This window comes from Equus przewalskii, chromosome 1 (assembly GCF_037783145.1).
Source record: "Equus przewalskii isolate Varuska chromosome 1, EquPr2, whole genome shotgun sequence".
NCBI lineage: Eukaryota > Metazoa > Chordata > Mammalia > Perissodactyla > Equidae > Equus > Equus przewalskii.
Window position 1 is genome coordinate 15,948,639 of NC_091831.1, and position 20,196 is coordinate 15,968,834.

The 20,196-nt window shown below is 43.6% G+C and overlaps 1 protein-coding gene across 6 annotated transcripts in view; it reads left to right on the plus strand.

Moving 5' to 3' along the window:
• GFRA1 (GDNF family receptor alpha 1) overlaps positions 1–20,196 on the plus strand; it is a 220,362-nt gene that overhangs the window by 143,699 nt on the left and 56,467 nt on the right. For all 6 annotated transcript variants that reach the window (XM_070594723.1, XM_008514539.2, XM_070594663.1 and 3 more), the window contains one exon: positions 8,601–8,937. In XM_070594723.1, the coding sequence (XP_070450824.1) occupies positions 8,601–8,937 (337 nt within the window). The remainder of the gene's footprint in view (positions 1–8,600; positions 8,938–20,196) is intronic.

Genomic DNA, 20,196 nt, shown 5'->3' on the forward strand with positions numbered 1-20,196 from the left:
ACAAATCACGTCAGGTGTGATCACAGCCTAAGAGACTTAGAATGACAATAGAGAGAACAATATGTAACCTGCAAAGTAACAACATGATTATGTCTAACTTTGAAAGGAGAAGCTGGTTAAATGGCGTTCTCTGTAAGACAGCGATGGGCCGATGCTGGAGAGCAGCTCATTATCCAGCACAACCCACACGCATATGCCCTCCCCCAAGAAGAAGGGATTTCTAGTAAACAGCCTTCATTCTGAGAATACTTCCCATTCAGACAGCATCCTAGACGTTCTACTGAGTTAAAGAATGAATAACAGCAGATGGAGGGAGAGATTAGAGGTGGAGGGGCGGGGGAGGAAGCAACGTTTTAATGCTGAGCTCTAAAATGAGCTGTGGAGAGAATGGCACTCAGAGTTATGGTAAAGCTGTTCAGTAGCCTTCCCACGCAACCGAGAAGGCTCGTGTGCCCAGACCGTAAAACAGAGACGTGTGCCTGCTCCTCCGTCGGGGTGGGAGTTGATGGAGAACTGGATGTGACTCGAGTGGCCTCAACTGAATCATTCTGCTCGTTCCTCCCCCTGCCCTCAAGTCGCTGAGGTAGCACTTTTGTGCACTGGGGGACCCATTTAATAGATATGGGGGAATCAATCTTCTTACCAAGTGAAAACTCGACTCTAATTTATAAATGTCTTGTGATTTCAGGAGTGTTTATTTTGAGCTTCATTGCAGTGGGATACACAACATTAAGGCCTGAGAGGGAATTGGAGGTGCACTTGTGAAGTGACTAAGAAGGGAGGCGAACGGGGATGCGAGGAGGTCTTTTCCATATTCTGTGCGTGTGAAACTTTTTGAAAAAGAATAGAGTATACATGAATCTATTTTTTCAATATTTTATTCGAACATTTTCAAACATAAAGTGAAAAAAATTTTACAGTCAACCCACCGCCTAGGTTCTACGATTAAATTAGAAGGTAATTGCTTTGTAAGTATCTTCTCTCCATCCTTGTGTCCATCTATCAATCCAGCTTAGTTTTTAAAATGCACGTATCAATATACTTCCCCTAAATGCTTCAGCATGCATATCATTAACCAGTTTTCATTATTGGTTTAGGTATTTTGCCCCTTTGAGGTAGCTCTATATATGCACAAACCTCAAGTGTAGTTTTGACCCAAACTTCTATCAAGAACATTACCAGCATGCCAGAAAGTTCCCTCTTGCTCCTTCCCAGCCAATACTTACCTCCATCCCATAGAAGCAACCACTCTTCTACTTTCTTTTATAATAAATTAGTTTTGCCTATTCTAGAACTTCTCGTAGATAGAATAATACAGTGTGTACATTTGTGTGTAAGACTTTTTTTTCACCTGGCAGAGTTTTTTGGAGAGTCATCCATGCTATTGTGTGTATCAGCAGTTTATCTGTTCTTGTTTCTGAGTAGTGTTCCATTGGGTGAATAGACCACAGTTTGTTTAGCCATTTTCCTATTGATAGGTACATGAGCTGCTTCTAGTTTTTGGTTATTATCAATATAGTGTTATTCTATATGTTATATATTATAACACATATAGTGTTATATGATATTCTTGTATGTCTTTTTGTGGACATATGTTCTCATTTCTCTTGGATAAATATGTAGATGTGGAATTGCTGGGGTTTTGGATAGGCATATGTTTAGTTTTATAAAAAAGCTGCCCAACATTTTCCCAAAGTGGTTGGACCGTTTTACATTCCCACCAACAACATAGGGGATTCCAGGAGCTCGATATCTTTGACAACATTTGAGGTTGTCAGATTTTAATTTCAACCACTGTGGTGGGTGTATAGTATATCTCATTGTGGTTTTGATTTGCATTTTTCTGATAATTACTCATGTTGAACACTTTCCATGTGCTTATTAGTCATTCATATATCTTCCTTTGTGAAGTATCTGTTCAAATATTTGGCTCATTTTTCAATTGGCTTGTTTTCTTTTTCATTATTCAGTTTTAGGCATTCTTAATATATTTTAGATACTGGTCCTTTGTCAGATTTTTTTTTTTTTTGAGGAAGATTAGCCCTGAGCTAACTACTGCCAATCCCCCCCTGTTTTTGCTGAGGAAGACTGGCCCTGAGCTAACATCCGTGTCCATCTTCCTCTACTTTATACGTGGGATGCCTACCACAGCGTGGCTTTTTGCCAAGCGGTGACATGTCCACACCTGGGATCTGAACTGGGAACCCCAGGCTGCTGAGAAGCAGAACGTGCAAACTTAACCGCTGCACCACCGGGCCGGCCCCTATCAGATTTTTGTTTTGGAAATATTTTCTTCTAGTCTGTGATTTGTCTGTTCATTTTCTTAATTTCTTAACAGTGTCTTTTGATGGGCAGAAATTTTAATTTTGATAAAATTCAGCTTACCAATTTTTTCTTTTATGGTTATTGCTTTCTGTTGTCCTAAGAAACCTTTGTCTATGTCCAAGATTATCTTATGTTTTCTTCTGAAAGCTTTATGATTTTAGCTTCTATGTTTAAGTCTGTGATCTGTCTTTTATTAATTTTTACTTATGTTGTGAAGGCGGGGTTGAGGTGTTTTTGGTGTTGTTGTTTACATTGATTTTCGGTTATTCTAGTACCATTTATTGAAAAACTTTCTCTGTTGTATTTCTTTAGTGACTTTGTCAAAAATCAAATGACTATAGATGTGTGGGTGTATTTAATCTGAGCTCCATTTTCTGTTCCATTGTTTGATTTGTCTATGCCTATGCTGTACCACACTCTCCTGATAACTCTAGCTTTATGGTGAATCTAGAAGTCGGTGTAAAGTGACTTAAACTTTGTTGTCCTTTTTCGATTGCTTTGGCTTTGTTATGTCCTTTGCATTTTCCTATAAATTTTAGAATCTGCTTGCCAATTTCAAAATATGTGATTTGGGGATAATTGACATCTCAACAATACTGAGCCCTCTGATTTATGAACATGGTATATATTTCCATTTATTTAGATCTTCTTTAATTTTCTCAGTAATGTTTTTTAGTTTTCAGGGTAGAGGTATTGCATGTGTTTTGTTAAATTCATTCCTAAATGCCTTTTTGGGGTGCTATTATAAAGGAATTATGTTTTCAAATTTTGTTTCTCAATATTTTTGCTGGTAGCTTATAAAAATACCATTGGTTTTTGTGTATTAACTTTCTATCCTTTGACTTTGATAAATTCACTTGTTAGCTCTAGTAGCTATTTTGTAGATTCTTTAGGATTTTCCAAGTCGTCTGCAAATAGAGATGTCTTCCTTTCCAATCTGCATACCTTTTATTTCTTTTCATTGCTTTACTGCAATGGCTAGGACCTTCAGTACAACATTGACTATAAGTGTTAAGAATGGGCACCCTTCGTTTGTCCCTGATTTTAGGGGGGAAACAGTAAATATTTCACTATTAAATATGACTTTAGCTGTGGGTTTTTCATAGATGCCCTTTATCAGATTAAGAAGGTTCTCCACTATTCTTATATGGCTGAGCATTTGTTATTATGGAATGAGTGTTGAAATTTGTTGAATGCTTTTTCTTTGTCTATTGAAATAACCATACGTTTGTCTTCCTGCCCTTCCTGTCTGTTAATGTGGTGAATTACATTGACTTTTAAATATTAAACCAACTTTGGGGCTGGCCCCGTGGCCGAGCGGTTAAGTTCGCGGGCTCCGCTGCAGGCGGCCCAGTGTTTCGTTGGTTCGAATCCTGGGCGGGGACATGACACTGCTCATCAAACCACGCTGAGGCAGTGTCCCACATGCCACAACTAGAAGGACCCACAACAAAGAATATACAACTATGTACCGGAGGGCTTTGGGGAGAAAAAGGAAAAAATAAAATCTTTAAAAAAAAAAAATATTAAACCAACTTTGCATTTTGGGATAAACCCTAGTTGGTCATGGTGCATTATCCTTTTAATATATTGCTAAATACTATTTACTAAACTTGAATATATATCTGTAAGGAATATTATCCTTTTAACGTATTGCTAAATACTATTTACTAAACTTTTTGAATATCTATCTGTAAGGAATATTAGTCTGTAATTTTCTTCTTTTGTCTTTGTCAGGTTCTGTTACTTGGGTAGTTCTGGCTTCGTATATCAAGTGGGGAAGGGTTATGAGAATGTTTTCTGTGAATGAGAATTAGAAACACAAAGAAAGTCACACATTGATCTGTGAGCTGGAAATCAATTAGTAGTTTTTTGCTTCTCCTAATGTGCCAGGTTGTGCATTCTGGAATTTGTCAAAGGCTATGAAATAACGGTAGGGAGATGTGCTCTGGCAGAGTTATATATTGATGAAAACAGAATCAGCTGAAAGTGAGGCTGAGTCACGCCAATAGCTTTGAAATATTGCTTTTCTTTTTTGATAACATTAAGAAGAAAAAATTAGTAGTTTATGTAGTTTTAACAACTTTAAAAAGGAAGCTAAATTATAACAAAGCAAGCAACACTAGGCCACTTTTTTTTTCATTTTTCTTGAGATAAAATTGACATACAGCACTGTATAAGTTTAAGGTGTATAACACAATGACCTGACACATACATTGCAGAACGATTGCCACAGTTAGTTTAGTTAACATCCATCACCTCATACAGACACCAAAAAAGAAGAGGAAAAAAATGTTTTTTCCTTGTGATGAGCACTTTTAGGACTTCGTCTTAGTGGCTTTCAAATGTACTGTACAGCAGTGTTAACTATAGTCACCATGTTGTACATTGCATCCTCTGTACTTATTTATCTTATAACGGGAAGTTTGTACCTTTTGACCTACCTTCATCCAATTCCCTCACCCCCTCCCCCTGCCTCTGGTAACCACAAATCTGATTTTTTTTCCTTATGAGTTTATTTTTTTAGATTCCACATATAAGTGATATCATATAGTATTTGTCTTTGTCTGACATTTCACTTAGCATAATGCCCTCAAGGTCCATTCGTGTTGTCACAAATGGCAGAATTTCCTTCTTTGTTATGGCTGAATAATATTCCACTGTATATGTATAACCACGTTTTCTTTACCCCTTCATCCATCAATGGACAATTAGGTTATTTTCATATCTTAGCTATTGTAAATAATGCTGCAATGAACATGGGTGCAGATATCTCTTTGAATTAGTGTTTTTGTTTTCTTTGGATAAATACCTAGAAGTGGAATTGCTGGATCATTTGGCAGGTCTATTTTTAATTTTTCAAAGAGCCTCTATAGCTGCACCAATTTACAATCCCATCAACAGTGCACAAGCGTTCCTGTTTCTCCACAGCCACACCAGCCTTTGTTATCGCTTGTCTTTTTGATAATAGCCATTCTAACAGGCCTGAGGTGATAGCTCAATGTGGTTCTGATTTGCATTTCCCTAATGATTAGTGATGCTGAGCACCTTTTCATGTACCTGTTGGTCATTTGAATGTCTTCTTTGGAAAAATGTCTATTCAGGTCTTTTGCCCACTTTTTAAAGGAATTATTTGTGTTTTTGCTTTTGAGTTGTAGGTGTTCTTTGTATATTTTGGATATTAACCTCATATCAAATATGTGATTTGCAAATGTTTTCTCCCATTCCATAGGTTGCCTTTTCATTTTGTTGGTAGGTTCCTTTGCTTTGCAGAAACTTTTTATGATGTAACCCACTTGTTTATTTTTTATTTTGTTACTTGTATCATATCCAAAAAATCATTGCCAAGACCTATGTCAAGGAACTTTTTTCCAGGACAATTTTTTAAAACTTGTGTATAATATGGACTACTTTCAGAGAGAAAGAAATTTTCTGGACCTTGTATGTTGAGTTTTATTATTTTTATTATAATTTTATTTGAAATTTATAAACATAAAACTATCAGCTCTTAATCTTTACTTTTACACAATTATAAAAGCAATACACAAATTAAGTATGAATAAAACTTTGAAAACAATGGAATCCAAGTTAATAACATTAATTTAATGTAAGGGATGATATTGTTTTGCTGAATCTCAGTTGGTGCTGACCATCGGAATGTAGTTCTCTGCTTCACTGTGAGTTGTTTTGAGTTTGTCAGGCCTATATTGCTGGGTACCATGTGAGGCCTTAATTCTTCTGCTATTTTTCTCCATTTGAACTTATATGAACTATTTGTTCGTGTATCACTGGCTACATCATTTAAGCATTAGGTCCACCTCTGTGCCTCTATTCTTTCCTTTTTAGCCAGAGATCCTAAATTACCATTCAACACTGATGAAGGTGCAGATGCAGGCAGTGAAATTGTGTACCAATATCCAGCCTTGAGGGCCTAATCCAGATGATCCAGAATATGGTCATATTAATTTATTTTAGATTATCATTAAAAAAAGCATAATTTAGAAATCTCCAAACCCACCATAGACCTTCAAGAATATAAATCACTGTTGCCTATGGGCCCAACAGCACAACATTAGAAGTCTCAAAAGAGGAAAAGGCTAGAAGTATTCCCAAGGCCTGGAGGCCCTGGTGATCCTGTCAGGGCACGTGGTGAATATTTCGCTCCTTGAGTCCTGAGGAGGCTGTGTATGAAAATAGAGGAGCCTGAGAGAAGCTGGTTCAGGAAGGTCATGATGGAGAAAATGCACCAGCTGTGCTTGTTACACCAGCGGGGATGTGTGTGTGCAGCTGCTGGCTTCCTGCACTGCTCACTCAAGAAGGGCTGAATGTCTTGTTGATTGCCTTTCCCAGCAAATTGTTAGACTCAGATGTCGTAGGCAGAAACATGAACCTGGGGCACAGTAAAATACTGCTCATGGTGCAGGGTGTAATTTTGTGATTTCCGATGTTTGCATATTGGGTTTTCTTAGAGCGAGGCACATCATGCGTAGGACAGGGAGAGTTGTTTCCCTGAAATGGTGGACTTGCTTCATGTGCCCTGTACTTATTTTTTATCTTATTGGAGTAAGAACATTTAACATGAGATTTACCCTCTTAACAGACTTTTAAGTGAATAATTCAGTATTGTTAACTTTAGACACGATGTTGTGCGGCAGATCTCCAGAACTTATTCATCTTGCACAACTGAAACTTTATACCTCTTGAATAACAGCTCCCCATCCCCCCTCCCCCAGCCTCTGGCCACTGCCATTCAACTCTCTGCTTCTGTTAGTCGGACTGTTTCAGATACCTCATATAGGTGGAATCATAGAGTATTTGTCCTCCTGTGACTGGCTTATTTCACTTAGCGCAATGACCTTAAGGCTCATCCATGTTGTCACATACGGCAGGATTTCCTTGTTTTTTTAAGGTTGAATAATATTCCTTGTGCCCTTTATTAATTTATTAGCATATAGACTAAATGCTCTGCCCTGTCTTTCAGGGTAACCCACCCGTACTCTCTCCTCTCCTGTCAGTTCTCTTGTCTCTTGTAATTTCCCAAATGCCTTTATGGTCCCGGTCCACTGGGGGCATCAAGAGAATGAAAGATGGTTCCGGAACCCAAGAAGGGGTGGCCTAAACAGGAACTTGCTGAGGATCCAACCTCTCAGTTGTATGGCACTTGTCTGCCACCTCCCTGCTGTCTCTGGGGGGTGGGTCACTGCTACACCTAATTATCAATTTTCCATGGACCGTCTTATAACTTGGCTCTGGAGGGTTTTTCCATCACTTCCCCTCCCTGTGGAAAATACCTGTATCATGGGGACTGAGTTTAATTTCTCTTGGTCGTTCATCTTTTAACTTTGCCCATTGGGCTTGGCCCTGGACAGCTCATGCAGCCACTCCAGTAGGCCCTGCCTCTACCATGCTCTCCCTCCAGGCCACACAGTGGGCAGCCTGGCAGTGGACAGCCCTGGTTTTTCTGACAGCATGAGCACAGAGGGCTTAGGCAGAAGGCAGCGTATGTTTTGTGAGATTCCTAAGGCCTATGGTTTGTAAGCCCATTGAAATTCTAACCAAAATTCTAGCTGAATTTTTCTAATCTGCAACCTCAATACTCATAGATCCCACATTTTGTATGTGGTAAGTTAAATGGTAATTGAGGTTTGCAAATTTTTATGTAATTTATTCTGGTTTTCTTCCAGTGGGCTGTGAGGTGGAACTTAAATACAGCATCACTGTAGTTACTTCTTCCTGTTTAGAGAGCCTAGCATAATATTTTGTCTTCTGGGCTCAAATAACCATGTAATTACTCTGTAATCATATAGTAATTAGCATGTACTATATGCATTTATTACATAATTATATTCCTGGAGGATTGCATGGTAATTATACTTACATTCAGCATATCATTTTATATACTGTATAATGAACAAGTATATAATTTGTTGCTTTTTTCTTTTATCCTAATTTCAGTTTACCAACCAGGAGCTGGAGACTTATTCTCCTGTTGCCTTGTTTATACATAGTTGGGCAGGTGCCTGAGCTCCTTTGGCCCACTCAATACCTCCTAATTATATATCTAAGAGAGTGCTAGGAGCTTGTGGGCTGCCGTGGGCTCCCAGCCTTTGCACTCCTAATACTTCCTCCTTGTCATGAACTCATTAAGTTATTAGCTTCGAAACAGAGCTCCCAGCACTGCCAGGTAAATGGCCAGATCGCAATTAAAACAGACAAGATGTGAGCAGCCCAGGTGCCAGCACCATGATCACACCTGCCTTTCTCTCCTTTTGCAGTGGAGCACATCCCCAAAGGGAACAACTGCCTTGATGCCGCCAAGGCCTGCAACCTTGACGACACCTGCAAGAAGTACAGGTCCGCGTACATCACCCCATGTACCACCAGCATGTCCAACGAAGTCTGCAACCGGCGCAAGTGCCACAAGGCCCTCCGGCAGTTCTTTGACAAGGTTCCGGCCAAGCACAGCTACGGAATGCTCTTCTGCTCCTGCCAGGACATTGCCTGCACTGAGCGGAGGCGGCAGACCATCGTGCCTGTGTGCTCCTATGAGGAGAGGGAGAAACCCAACTGTTTGAATTTGCAGGATTCCTGCAAGACGAATTACATCTGCAGGTAGGTGTGCCGCAGCCGGGTGATTGATGAGGCAGCAGGGAGAACCTTTGCGGCTGCTTCAGCGGCCAAGCTCCCGTTTTCTGTGTTTTTATGGACGGCAGGAGGGAGAAGAGGGCAGTCATTGGAATGGATCGGCCAGAAACTGACCTCTGCATCTGACACACGGTTCTTCAGAAGCTGGTCAGGCTCTCATGCTGGGGAAGGTTCCTATCTTTAACCTGGGCAAGCTTGGAGAGGTGCTAGAATGAGATAAATGTGTCTGCTCTTAGTAAGCACAGAGGGTCACCTGAGGCCAGGTGAACTTGAAGGCATCTGCCTACCTGGCAAGCCTGAGCCATTGCCAGGGATCACAAGGGGTTAAGTAAGTCAGGGGACGGTTGGACTGGAAATATGGAGGCTTTTGACTGTCAAGGTCAGAAAACTGGAAGAGACCAGTGAGAGGGATTGAGCTGTGTCCAACCCTGCAGAGGAGAACTTCCAGAATGCCTGGGTCTGTTCTGGGCCATTCAGTCATCTATGTGGGCAGGAAGAGTGGGCATCTTCCTTGTCAGCTGTGCTTCCAGGTCTCAGACACCCTGTCGAGTCTGGGCTGTGATGTTGAAAACAGTTGCTTCCTTTTCCTTTTGCTATGTATTAATTCATTTTAACATTGGAAAGAACTCATGAACACATTCTATGTGTTTTAAAAAAAGAAGCAATGTAAAATTAGGTAGTGGGAAAGAGAAAGTTTGCTTTTGCTCTGCTCTCGCTCGCTTCCGACCGTCCCTGTCAACAATGTGATATGTGTCCTTCCAGAACTTTGGGTTGAATTCAGTTGCTGATTGAAGCAAGTAGATTTTGATAAGCAGAGCTTGAGTCTTTGCAGCCTGAGGCGATGCTGGTGCTGCATTCAGATGTGCAGAATGGATCCTGGGCTAGAGATTCAGATGGGGCATCATATTGGACAACACCTGTACTTTATCCCCAGGGTAGAGCCAGGGGGCTTCAAATGCCATCTCTGACAAAATTCTGTGCACTCAATAAATGTTCACAGGTAGACAAGTAGGTGAGGATGTGGCTATGTGCTTGTTTTCTTATAGGCTTCCTATTTCTAAAAAGTAGAGAGCAGGAAAAAATGTGTTTGATATTTTGAGGAGTCTGGTGAGCTGAATTTCTGGTCAATTTAAGTTTTATTATGGTAGAATGGGATCTCATTCTTTCCTTAAACTAGCTGTAATAGTGAGTAAAGAAAAATAAAAGTTCTCAGGGCCGGCCTGGTGGCATAGTGGTTAAGTTCACATGCTCCACTTCGGCTGCCAGAGTTTGCAGTCTCAGATCCCAGGCACAGACCTACAGACCCCTCAGCAAGCCGTGCTATGGGGATGTCCCACATACAAGATAGAGGAAGATTGGCACAGACATTAGCTCCGGGACAATCTTCCTCACCTCCCACCCCCTCACCCAAGAAAGTTCTCATTATCTGTAGAACCCTCTCATGCTGAAGATTTTCTGGGAGTAATGACCCTCCACTTTTTTTTTAAGTTGAAAGTAGGTGACCTACTGTATGAGGAAGTACTCAGATGACCAACTGTGTCTTGGGAGGAGTCAGGTGATCCTGAAATGCAACTTCATCAAGGACTCTTTCTCACTTCCATGCCCCTGTTCCATGGAGACCCTCTTAACTGCAGACTAGGATTAGGGTTTGCTGTGCTAGAAGGTCTCTGCATAGTCATGACCTGGGGAAGCCAATCAACCAGGGAGTCAAAGAACCCCCTGCTACAGTTGAATGTGCCTGAGGAGCAGGACACAAGGGAGAAGCTGTAGGAGCTTTGCTCAGGGTGTAGGGTGGGAAGGAGCAGAGATTCTGAAGACCCCTGGATCTGAAACCCACATCATTGAGTAGAAGGGATCCCTCTGCTAGGAGCAGGACTGGGTTCCAGGGTCGTCTTTGGCTTAAAGGCAGACAGCTACAGCTCCTCACTGTCCCTACAGTAAGGCATTATCCTGTCCACTGATGAGTCCAAGCCAGGAGGCCTGGAGACGGGAAGCAGTTCGGGGAGGGAGTAGAGCAATGGGTGAGCCCTTCTCCATTGGGCATTAGCTGGGAAGTGGGGGAGGGTGTGGTGATGAAGCCTTTTCTTTCTCTTCTCATGAGGTTCATCTTGCACGTGAGGTCCAGAGGAGGTCCGTGACATCTCCCATACAGGCTGAAAGCCCACCCTGAGTGATTCATTTGCATTACCTGGCCTTCTCTTCTAAAACAGAGACTCCTTGGAGGGTTGGTGTGAATTAGTCAAATCAGATTGCTTTCCTGCTGAGCTCTAGTGAGAAATAGCTGAGTATGGGAACTTGGCGTGTTCTGGGGGAGGTGGCAGGAGGAACCCACAGATAACAGGATGGTTTGGGTTCTGTTTGGGGCTCAGACTGAACTGGCAGGAAGGTTCCAAGAATCATTTGTGTTGAGACAGTAGCATAAAGTGGCCTCACCTAATGGGGCAGAAATCAACAAGAGGCAGTGGGATGGCCCTTGCCTAATAACTGACTGCACCTGGTCATATCAAGGTCGGGATGTGGTGACAACAGCCACCATGCAGTGGGGTGAAGGTGTGCTGGACTGGAAGGTGCAACTGGAGGCAGCCTTTGTGCTACTGACACATTTCTAGCTCTGGGAAGAACTCGGAGGCTGTTCGGGAATCCAGATCCTAGACTATCCAGGGGCTCTACCAAGTGATGTTTGTCTCAGCGTGATTGATGGGTTTTATACCCTGTCTTGAGTCTTCCCTGGGAAGGTGAACCAGTGACTTCCTCTGGTGTTAGCTGTCGTTAAGTTAGTTAGCCCATAATTTCTTTCCAAAGCCTGGACTTATTACTCATGATTACCCCCTCACTGTCAGATGTGGGAAATGTAATTTAAGGTGCAATGTAGGCAGCTAGGTGTTTTCTTCCATCAGATTTTGTTAATCTTCTCTTTAACTTTATGCCTTTTATTCCATCCCTTCTCTATCCATCTCAGGGAGGCCGTTGAAGTTACTACTACCCAGAGCAACAGCTAGTACTCACTGGAGCTGGGGCTTCTGGGGAGTTTCACATTATGACCCATCCTCATCCAGAGAGAGGGAGGTACCGCTGATGAGAAGACTTAAGGCTTAATTTGAATATCCCCAAAGCAAAGGGATAGCAAGAGGGAAAATCGCTTCTTAAAAACCATATTCTTCGAAAGCTCACATTTTCAAATGCTCCATTTCCATCTCAACATCAGCGACTATCAAAGAGCTGCTCAAGCTCATTAAAACTTCCCTGCACTTAATGTTTTCCAACTTGCAGCACATAGATTTCCTTCCCCCAGGGTCCAACAGTGCCTCTGTGCAAAACCTGTCTTTCTCCTGCCTTGTGCCTTCAAACAGAGGAGATGCAACTTCAGCTTTCCCTTTTGACTTTGTTTTCTTTTTCCCTTTTCCCTTTTAGGGAAGCTGACAGGTTCCTTTCCTCTCGGGGTGGTTGGGGAGAGGCGAGAGCTTGACTGTTCGGGCCTTCAAGCTTGTCTACAGAAAAGCGAACGTGGAGGTATTATTAGAAGGGTGTGATGAAATTTAAAAGCCTCCCATTCTTCCCCTGAAGCACAGCGTCTCCCTTGCCAGTTTTCCTCTGGTTGCTTTCCTTAGTGCCTGGAAGGATGTCAGGACTGAGTTTGGCCTTAAAGGAAGCATATTCCTTTATTCCTGATGCAAGTTGTTATATATGCAGAATTTAAACTTGTGCCTTACTTCCTTTCTCCCAAACTCTGATCTCCAAAATCAGCTCAGCACTTGAGCACTGGTTCAGGGTGCTACAAATATGTTCATATCTCTTTTATTTTTCTGATTAATCACTCAGACACCTCAGCTATTCTTTATCACCAAGAGGTCTAGCATCTTCCTCTTGAGCATGTCCCCACCTATTTTCATATTCCAAAGCCCGTTCTGCCTGCAATGCCAAACAAAGAGGGAGCTTGAGGTTACCGACCAGCTAACCTGCCTTGTGACTATAGCTGCTGCCACACCACGTCACTGTTGTGAACAGCCTGGAGGATGCTTGGTGATTCAGTGGCTCTATCCCTCTTGGTCATTCTGCACGTGCAGCAGAGGTGCTGCATCCTTGGGTACTAGAGTCACAACTCTTAGTTCATACTCAGTATGCGGCCACTAGTTCCCAAGCACCACATTTTGCCCAGGGGGCTCGGTTCTAAGGGGTTCCAGCCACAGCCAGCCCTCCAACTGAACACATAGTATCCCAGACTCTCCCTTTCCTGGCAGTGCATCGTAGGTGGAATTGAGTGTTGTATTTGCTTGCTTGCTTTTTAAAATTTTATTGTAGTAAGAACACTTAACATGATAACTACCCTGTTTGCAGATTTTTCAGTGTGCAATACCCTATCATTATCTATAAGCACAATATTATACAGTAGATCTCTAGAACTTATTCATCTTGTGTAACTGAAATTTTATACCCATTGATCAGCAACTCCCTGCTTTCCCCCCTCCCCCAGCCTCTGGCAACCACAATCCTATTCTTTGCTTCCATGAGTTTGATGGTTTTAGATGCCTCATCTAAGTGGAATCGTGCAGTATTTGTCCTTCTGTTTCTGGTTTATTTTGTCACCAATTTTGCTTCCCCCTGTTGGGACTTGAACCCACAATCATAGGGGACCCAAGAAAGGGCCCAGGGCCGGTGGGCCTCAAATCCACAATCAGCCCTTTTCTTCTTCAGAGGATTGTTTTCCATTTGGTGTCACAGATTTGAAATGAAACTGAAGCTGAGCATTCAACGGCACAAGCTTCATTCAATGGCCAAAGAGAATGGAGAAGTGGGCTATGTTCATGAATCAACTTCTCAGCTCTTGGGGCGATTCAGCAGCTGTTATAAGGGGTCAAAGTAATGAAGGGGAGGAATATTCATAGGTATTCGGGGAACTGGGCAGGCTTTTTGGGGAAACAAACATGCCACCTCTTTTCTTTCCTTATGTGGTTTATATCTTACCATTGCCATGGCAGTTGTGAACTGTCATGGCGACAATGGGTTTGTTCCATAATATGGTAATGTATTACAATGAACATATAATGAGCTGCGGTGTCTATGTCAGGTCAAGTCTCACTGCCATGTTGCCTTCAACCAGTTTTAACTGGTTTCGACTATATGTCTCAGCCATCTTCTCCTTCCTCTCTTTGTGGTTTCCTGTAAGCTAAAAAGAATGTGTTAGGTTTGTTCTGACCAGGGTTATGGTAAATGTCTTATGGGGCCAGGGCCAGGGTAACAATTTCACTTAGCAGAGAGCCCTCCAGGTTCCTCCAATGTTGTCACATACTGCTTTTTTAAGGCTGAAATAGTACTTGGTCAAGGATATCTCATTCCTTTTAGAAAGATTCTGATAATGCTGAACCTCAAAAGGGAAGGGATCAGGGCCTTTGTGCCCTCTGTCTCCAAGGCTTTCTTGGCCCCACTGGAGATATACTTGCTCCTCCAGGTGCCCAGCTTCTGTGTCCCCATAGTTTCCAAGAATGGTGGCTTTGATCAAGTCACCAATTATATGGTTCTACCTTTCCCCAGCGACTGAGGATCCTGTCATTGTATCCTGCAGACCTGGGGGATTTTTAGCAAAGCCAAGAAGATCTCCTGGGGTACAGTTCCAGAAAAACAGCATATGTAATTTTTCAAAATTCTGCCCTAGACAGCTCCACATTTTCCACACTAGGGCTGACCCTGTTATACTTAGAGGAAATGTGTTGTTGTTAATTTGTTAGCTGGGACAATTGGGGAAACATGTCACAAAACCATGCAGCAAATTTCTGCTCTGGTAACTTATCTGGTCTGACAGTGTTAGTGCTCCTTTAAAAGGTGAGGAATGTGTTTCATTTTCCTGGACTCAGACCCCTTTCGCACAGTAAACTGTGGGTCTTAGAGATCAAGGATGTCCTCCACTGTTTGGGCTGAGTTCCTGTTTTGAAAACTGGATTCTACATCACTATATGTGGGCTTGTCTTGACATGCGGCAAGTGCAGGAGAAAATGGCTCAGAGGATAATTAATGCCTAAAACTAGATGGATAGATTAATTTGGCACTTAATTTTATTTTACACTGATTCATTCACAAATGGAAATCAGCAATTAGACAATGCAAACTTTTGAACCATGGAAAGAAAGGTTCAAGAATGTGAGAAAATACAAGTAAAACATTTTCCAGTTCATTTGAGCAGTTTTCATTTCAAATGATTACACGAGTGTCTTTAGCAACGGATTCAGAGTGCCGAGCGGCTCGTTTTTAATGCACTGCACCTGCACGAGCTGCCTGCTACCCCGTGTCTGCCCCGGAAGCCCCCCGGACTCATGCCGGGAGGCTCCTGCCTGTGTGCAGCAGGTTCGTCAAGATCCTGAGAGAAGGGCAAGGATATCCTCCGACATCTGCTGCCACCTCTTTGCCTTTGACTCCAGCAGGCAGGGAGGAGCATGGTTCTTGTTGGATCTCCCAGCCCTCCGCCCCCAGCCTGTGTGTCCAGACGTGTGGCTGTTCAGCACCAGCTGAGCAGTGTCAAAACTCGCCATTCTCCCTGGCTCACAGGGGTAACTCGAGTTGTGAATCAGGCGGGAGCCTGCTACAACTTGCTCTATCTTATCGCCTCGTATCTCTTTCTGTATCTCTCCTTTGGCAGAGGCGGGTGTGAAGCCATTTGTCTGTTCCTGCTGGAGCCTGTCGCTAAAAACGCCTGTCCAGATTTACTCCGTAGTCTCTCGCTTCAGCCAGCCCCTTCCCTGCACTTGCCCAAGCTCAGTGTCTGCCTCGTTTTCCTCACCCCTTCCTTCGCCTGCTCTCGTCCACACCAAGGTCATTTTTGCTACTCTTGGCCTTGAGACAGAAAGAATCAGAGACTCCTTGTCTTTACATCTTGCACATTCTGTTGGTTATTAGATCCTTGTGGACAGATGGAGTCTTGGCACCAGAACTGTCATTTACTGTCTTTGAGTGTGAACGTGGATGGAAAAGGAACGGAATTGAGTCTGTCCAGGAAGCCCAAAGAGGAAGCCCCACATTTCTTTGGGGGAGAAAGTGTCATAGTGGAGGATCTTAGGAGCCATATTCAAACCAGGCGTCAGTGGCTGAGAAGGAAGGAAAGTCAAGCAGAAGAAAGACAGCTTAGTTTCAAGGGGGATGCAGTGGTGGGTGGGAGGTAGGGGCCTGGGGACTGTCCTAGAGGCAGAGAGAGAAAAATCAGTGTGATATAAAGGTAAGGTGTTAGGGGTCTCCAGTGCCGTGTTGAAGTATTGGATTTTATCCATCAAAGGTTTATGAGGATGAGAGACATGATCAGCCGGGCTTCAGAGAGCTCTCAGATGGCAGTGCAGAGGGAGGATCAGAGCAAGGGGAGGCCAGGAGACCAGGTAGGAGGATCTTACAGTGGACCAGATGATAGGTGGCCAGAAGAACAGGTGAGAAGTTGGGAAACTTGATAGGCACCATGGAGGGGAGGACTTGGTGATTTATTGAACACCCAGCATAGACAGAGGATGATGTGGGCCTCCACAGCCTGGTGATGGGGCAGTGATGGCGTTAGTAGCTAGGATGGGGAACAAAGGAAAGAGGGCAGACTTGTCTCTTGGGTTGGAGGCAGGGGAAGAAGACGATGAATTGTTTTGGCCATGCTGCATTTGTGGAGTGTGTTTATCAGAACTCTTTTGATCCACAATAGAAACCCAGCTTAAGCTTGCTAGGACTAAAGAGGGGGTTTGTATTAATTCATAGGACTGGAGGGGAGAGTAGTTGGACACAGTCAGGACGGAGGGCTCAGTGCCACCGTGAGCTACACTCTCAACTCTCTGTTCTCCTCCACTTGTCTGCTTCAGTCTCTTGTATTATTTCTCTGAGTGCAGCCACCAGCAGCTCCACACATTTAACCTGTCACCTCATGATCACAGAGATAGAGACCCTATCCTCCAAATCCTGTTAAAAAAAATCCCAGGTGAGAACTTTGATTGGCCATGCTTAGATGGTGTACCCATCCTTGGACCAGCCACTGCGGCCAAAGGGAAAGTATGCTGTGGCCCAGTCGAAGCCAGGGTCAGCAGAGACTACTACCAGAAGGTGGGGAAGGAGTACTGGGCTCAGAAAACCAAGACCACGTCCACAGGGCACAAGGATGTCCACATGGAGATGGAAGGCTCATATAGCCAGGCACTTGGAGTCAAAGGCAGGGTCCTTTCAATGGCCCCAAAGCCCCACATGGACTGTCCTCCTGCCCTTCACCCATCTTGTTTTCTCTGATTGTCCTGCCTCTGCTCCCTTTGCTTCAGCCACACTTGTCTCCTTGCTGGTCCTTGAATGACCAGGCATGTCCCACCTCTAGGTCTTTGCTCTAGCTGTTCTCTCTGCCAGGACCATTCTTTCCCCAGATGCTCCCAGGCAAACTCCCTCACCCCCAATCTGCTTAAATCTCTTCTTAATGAGGCTTACACTGGCCACCCTATTTAATACTGCAAGCCCCTGCACATTCCCAATTCTCCTATCTTGCTCTCATTTTTTTTCCCCAAAACACTTATCACCTTCTAACACACTATATAATTTACTTATTTATTTTGATTATTATTTACTCTTTCTTCACTAGAATATAAGATCCACCATCAGGGCTCTATCTGGTATATATCCCAAGTGCCTAAAACTATACCTGAACAATATTCTGTGCTTACAAATATTTGCTGAATGAGTCAATGAATGAATAAATGTAAAACATCCATCCATCCATTCATCCATCCATCCATCTGTCCGTCCATCCATCCATCCATATATTCATTCATCCATTCATCTATTTGTCCATCCATCCATCTGTCCACCCATCTATCTGTCCATCCACTTACCCATTCATCTACCCATCCATCCGTCCATCCTGTAGTTATTGTGCCAGGAGTAAAGATCAGGCTTCTCACCTATAGTGCAGAGAGGAAGGCAGGCACACATACCATCATTGCAGCCTAGCATGGTAGTCTGTGGTCAGAAAGGTAAGAAGTGCTACGGGAGAATAGAAGTGAGAATGGCCAGCCCATCTTGGCAGGTCAGCAAGGCTTCCGGGAGAAGCGGCCATCTGAGCTGGCCTGGAAGGATGAGCAGCATGCAAGAGAGTAGCCTTAGGAGTAACAGACAGGGGCCTAGGGCTGTGGGTTTGAAGAAGTCCTGGGAGGCAAAACAACCACCTGTTTACTGGGTTTTGATCATGAGCAGCACTGGGCACACACCTTGCAAATGTGATCTTTAATTAGCCCAGCTGCCCCACGGGGGAATGACCAGTGGAGCTGCCCAGCTCCAATGTAGAGGAGTTGGAATCAGCCTGGTCTTTCTAACTCCAAAACCTGGTTTCTGTCACTATTTCCAAATGGTTCTCTTTCATGACAAGAATACAATGTTCTTACACTGTTCAGCCTTACTACCTTTAGTTCCAGACAGGCAGAGTGATAACTCCGGCCAGCCTCTGAATCTAGACACTCTTTATGGCTCAGTAACTAAGACAGCATCAGTTTTAAAGACAGTTTTCACAGAGAGTTAGGACATAATGTCCATCACAGCCTCTTAGCATCATTTAAAAAAATTTTTAAAAAGCTACTCTGGTAATGCATGCTCAGTAAGTTCTTACTTTATCTAATTTCCTTTTGAGCACTCATTGCTTATTACAGAGTGGTTTCTCTGTGACAGCTTACTGATTGCAAGAGTCGTTTCTACAAATAAGAAAAAAATCCTCTCAGACCACACTGGTTTTCTGGTTATTATTATTAACTCAATAATTCACTTCGGGCACGTTTATTGAGCAAAGTCTTCTTGACCTTGAGGGTCCTAGAAATGGAAGTCATGTGCCCATCTCCCAGGAGCTCCCACTTGCCTGGTTGGACTCCATAACTCTCTGCTGAACTGTCATAGGAGTTCAGAGTCTTCAACCCTCACCTACTCCGAGGCAGCTGATATCAGGGACCTGGCTGTGTATCTCACCGGAGGTGAATTCTTTGCTGTCACAGGGTGACAACTAGCTCTAAATAATCCATGGTTGTGTCACCGTGTTGGGGTCATCCAGTTGTTTGCCTTCTTACCTTCTCTCTCCCCTGTGCCCATTCCATTAATCACAGGAAAACCTCCTGGTAAAAGATGTGGTGGGTGAGAGACCTGGAATAATTTCCAGAAGTGCTGAAATGGGAGTGGATGGGGAACTTGAAGGGGGTCTGTGGGACTCTAGATTTCAGACCACCTTGTCCAAGACTGCAGGCAGCTGAGAGACACCCCAATTGATGTCCTCTGCTTCTCTATGCATCTTGTTCCTCTTCAAAGGGGACCCTTCTGTTCTGCCCAGCAGCTGTTCACAAATAGGACCCATGCAGTTCACAGGCAAACTAGCTTGCCCCTCAAGCCAGACCTAAGCGCAGCCAGACAGATTTTGTGATCTCTTTTTTTCCTAATTCCAAGGGCAGGGCATGCTTCCATTTCATACAGCTCTTTTTTTCGAATGTGTTTTATCCACTGAGCAAGGAATGGGGTCAACAGAATGGAAGAATAGGAGACCTCAGTATTCCTAGGGAGCTGCCCCCTCATCCAGACCAACAGCCTGCAAGGTCCCAGGGCATCCCATGCTGGCTGGCATGCTAGTCCCGTAAACTGCGGCTGTGACCTCCCTATCCTGGTCCCCACAGGAGATAAGAGTTCTTCTGTCGGTCGTACATGGTTTGCAGTTGACATAAGCACCCATAACCTGTGACCCAGAGCAGTCTCATTTTTGGGTGGGAAATCCGCCCCCTCAGTCACCAGCTGACTGTCATGTGTAATTAGCACCCGAGTCTCAAAGCCAGGCTTGGAGTCCCGCTACACCCAGAGAGACCCCAGAACGTCCCCCCAAGCTGTTACTCCCAGTTAGGGATCCTGCAGTCACGTTGGCACTTACATTTCTACTGGGCATTTCCAATTCAGTGAATGGGAAATTGCTCCGTAATTTCCAAAAGCAATTAATTATGCAGAAAATTTTGCATCCAAGAAAAACAAGAATTTAAAAGAACCGTCAATGTGAAAAATTCCACTCTAAGAAGGAGTTGGGACTCTTTTTTTTTTTTTTTTGCCTTCCTCAGTTGCTGTCAATGTGTTTGTGAGTGAGGCGCACCTGGGCTTCTATCCTCGTTCTGCTAGTTCTGGGACGTGGGCAGCTCGAGACCTCAGTTTTGCATCAATAAATGGAGGTAATGACTCCGTCTTCACAGGGCAGCTGTGAGGATTAAATGAGGTAGCTCT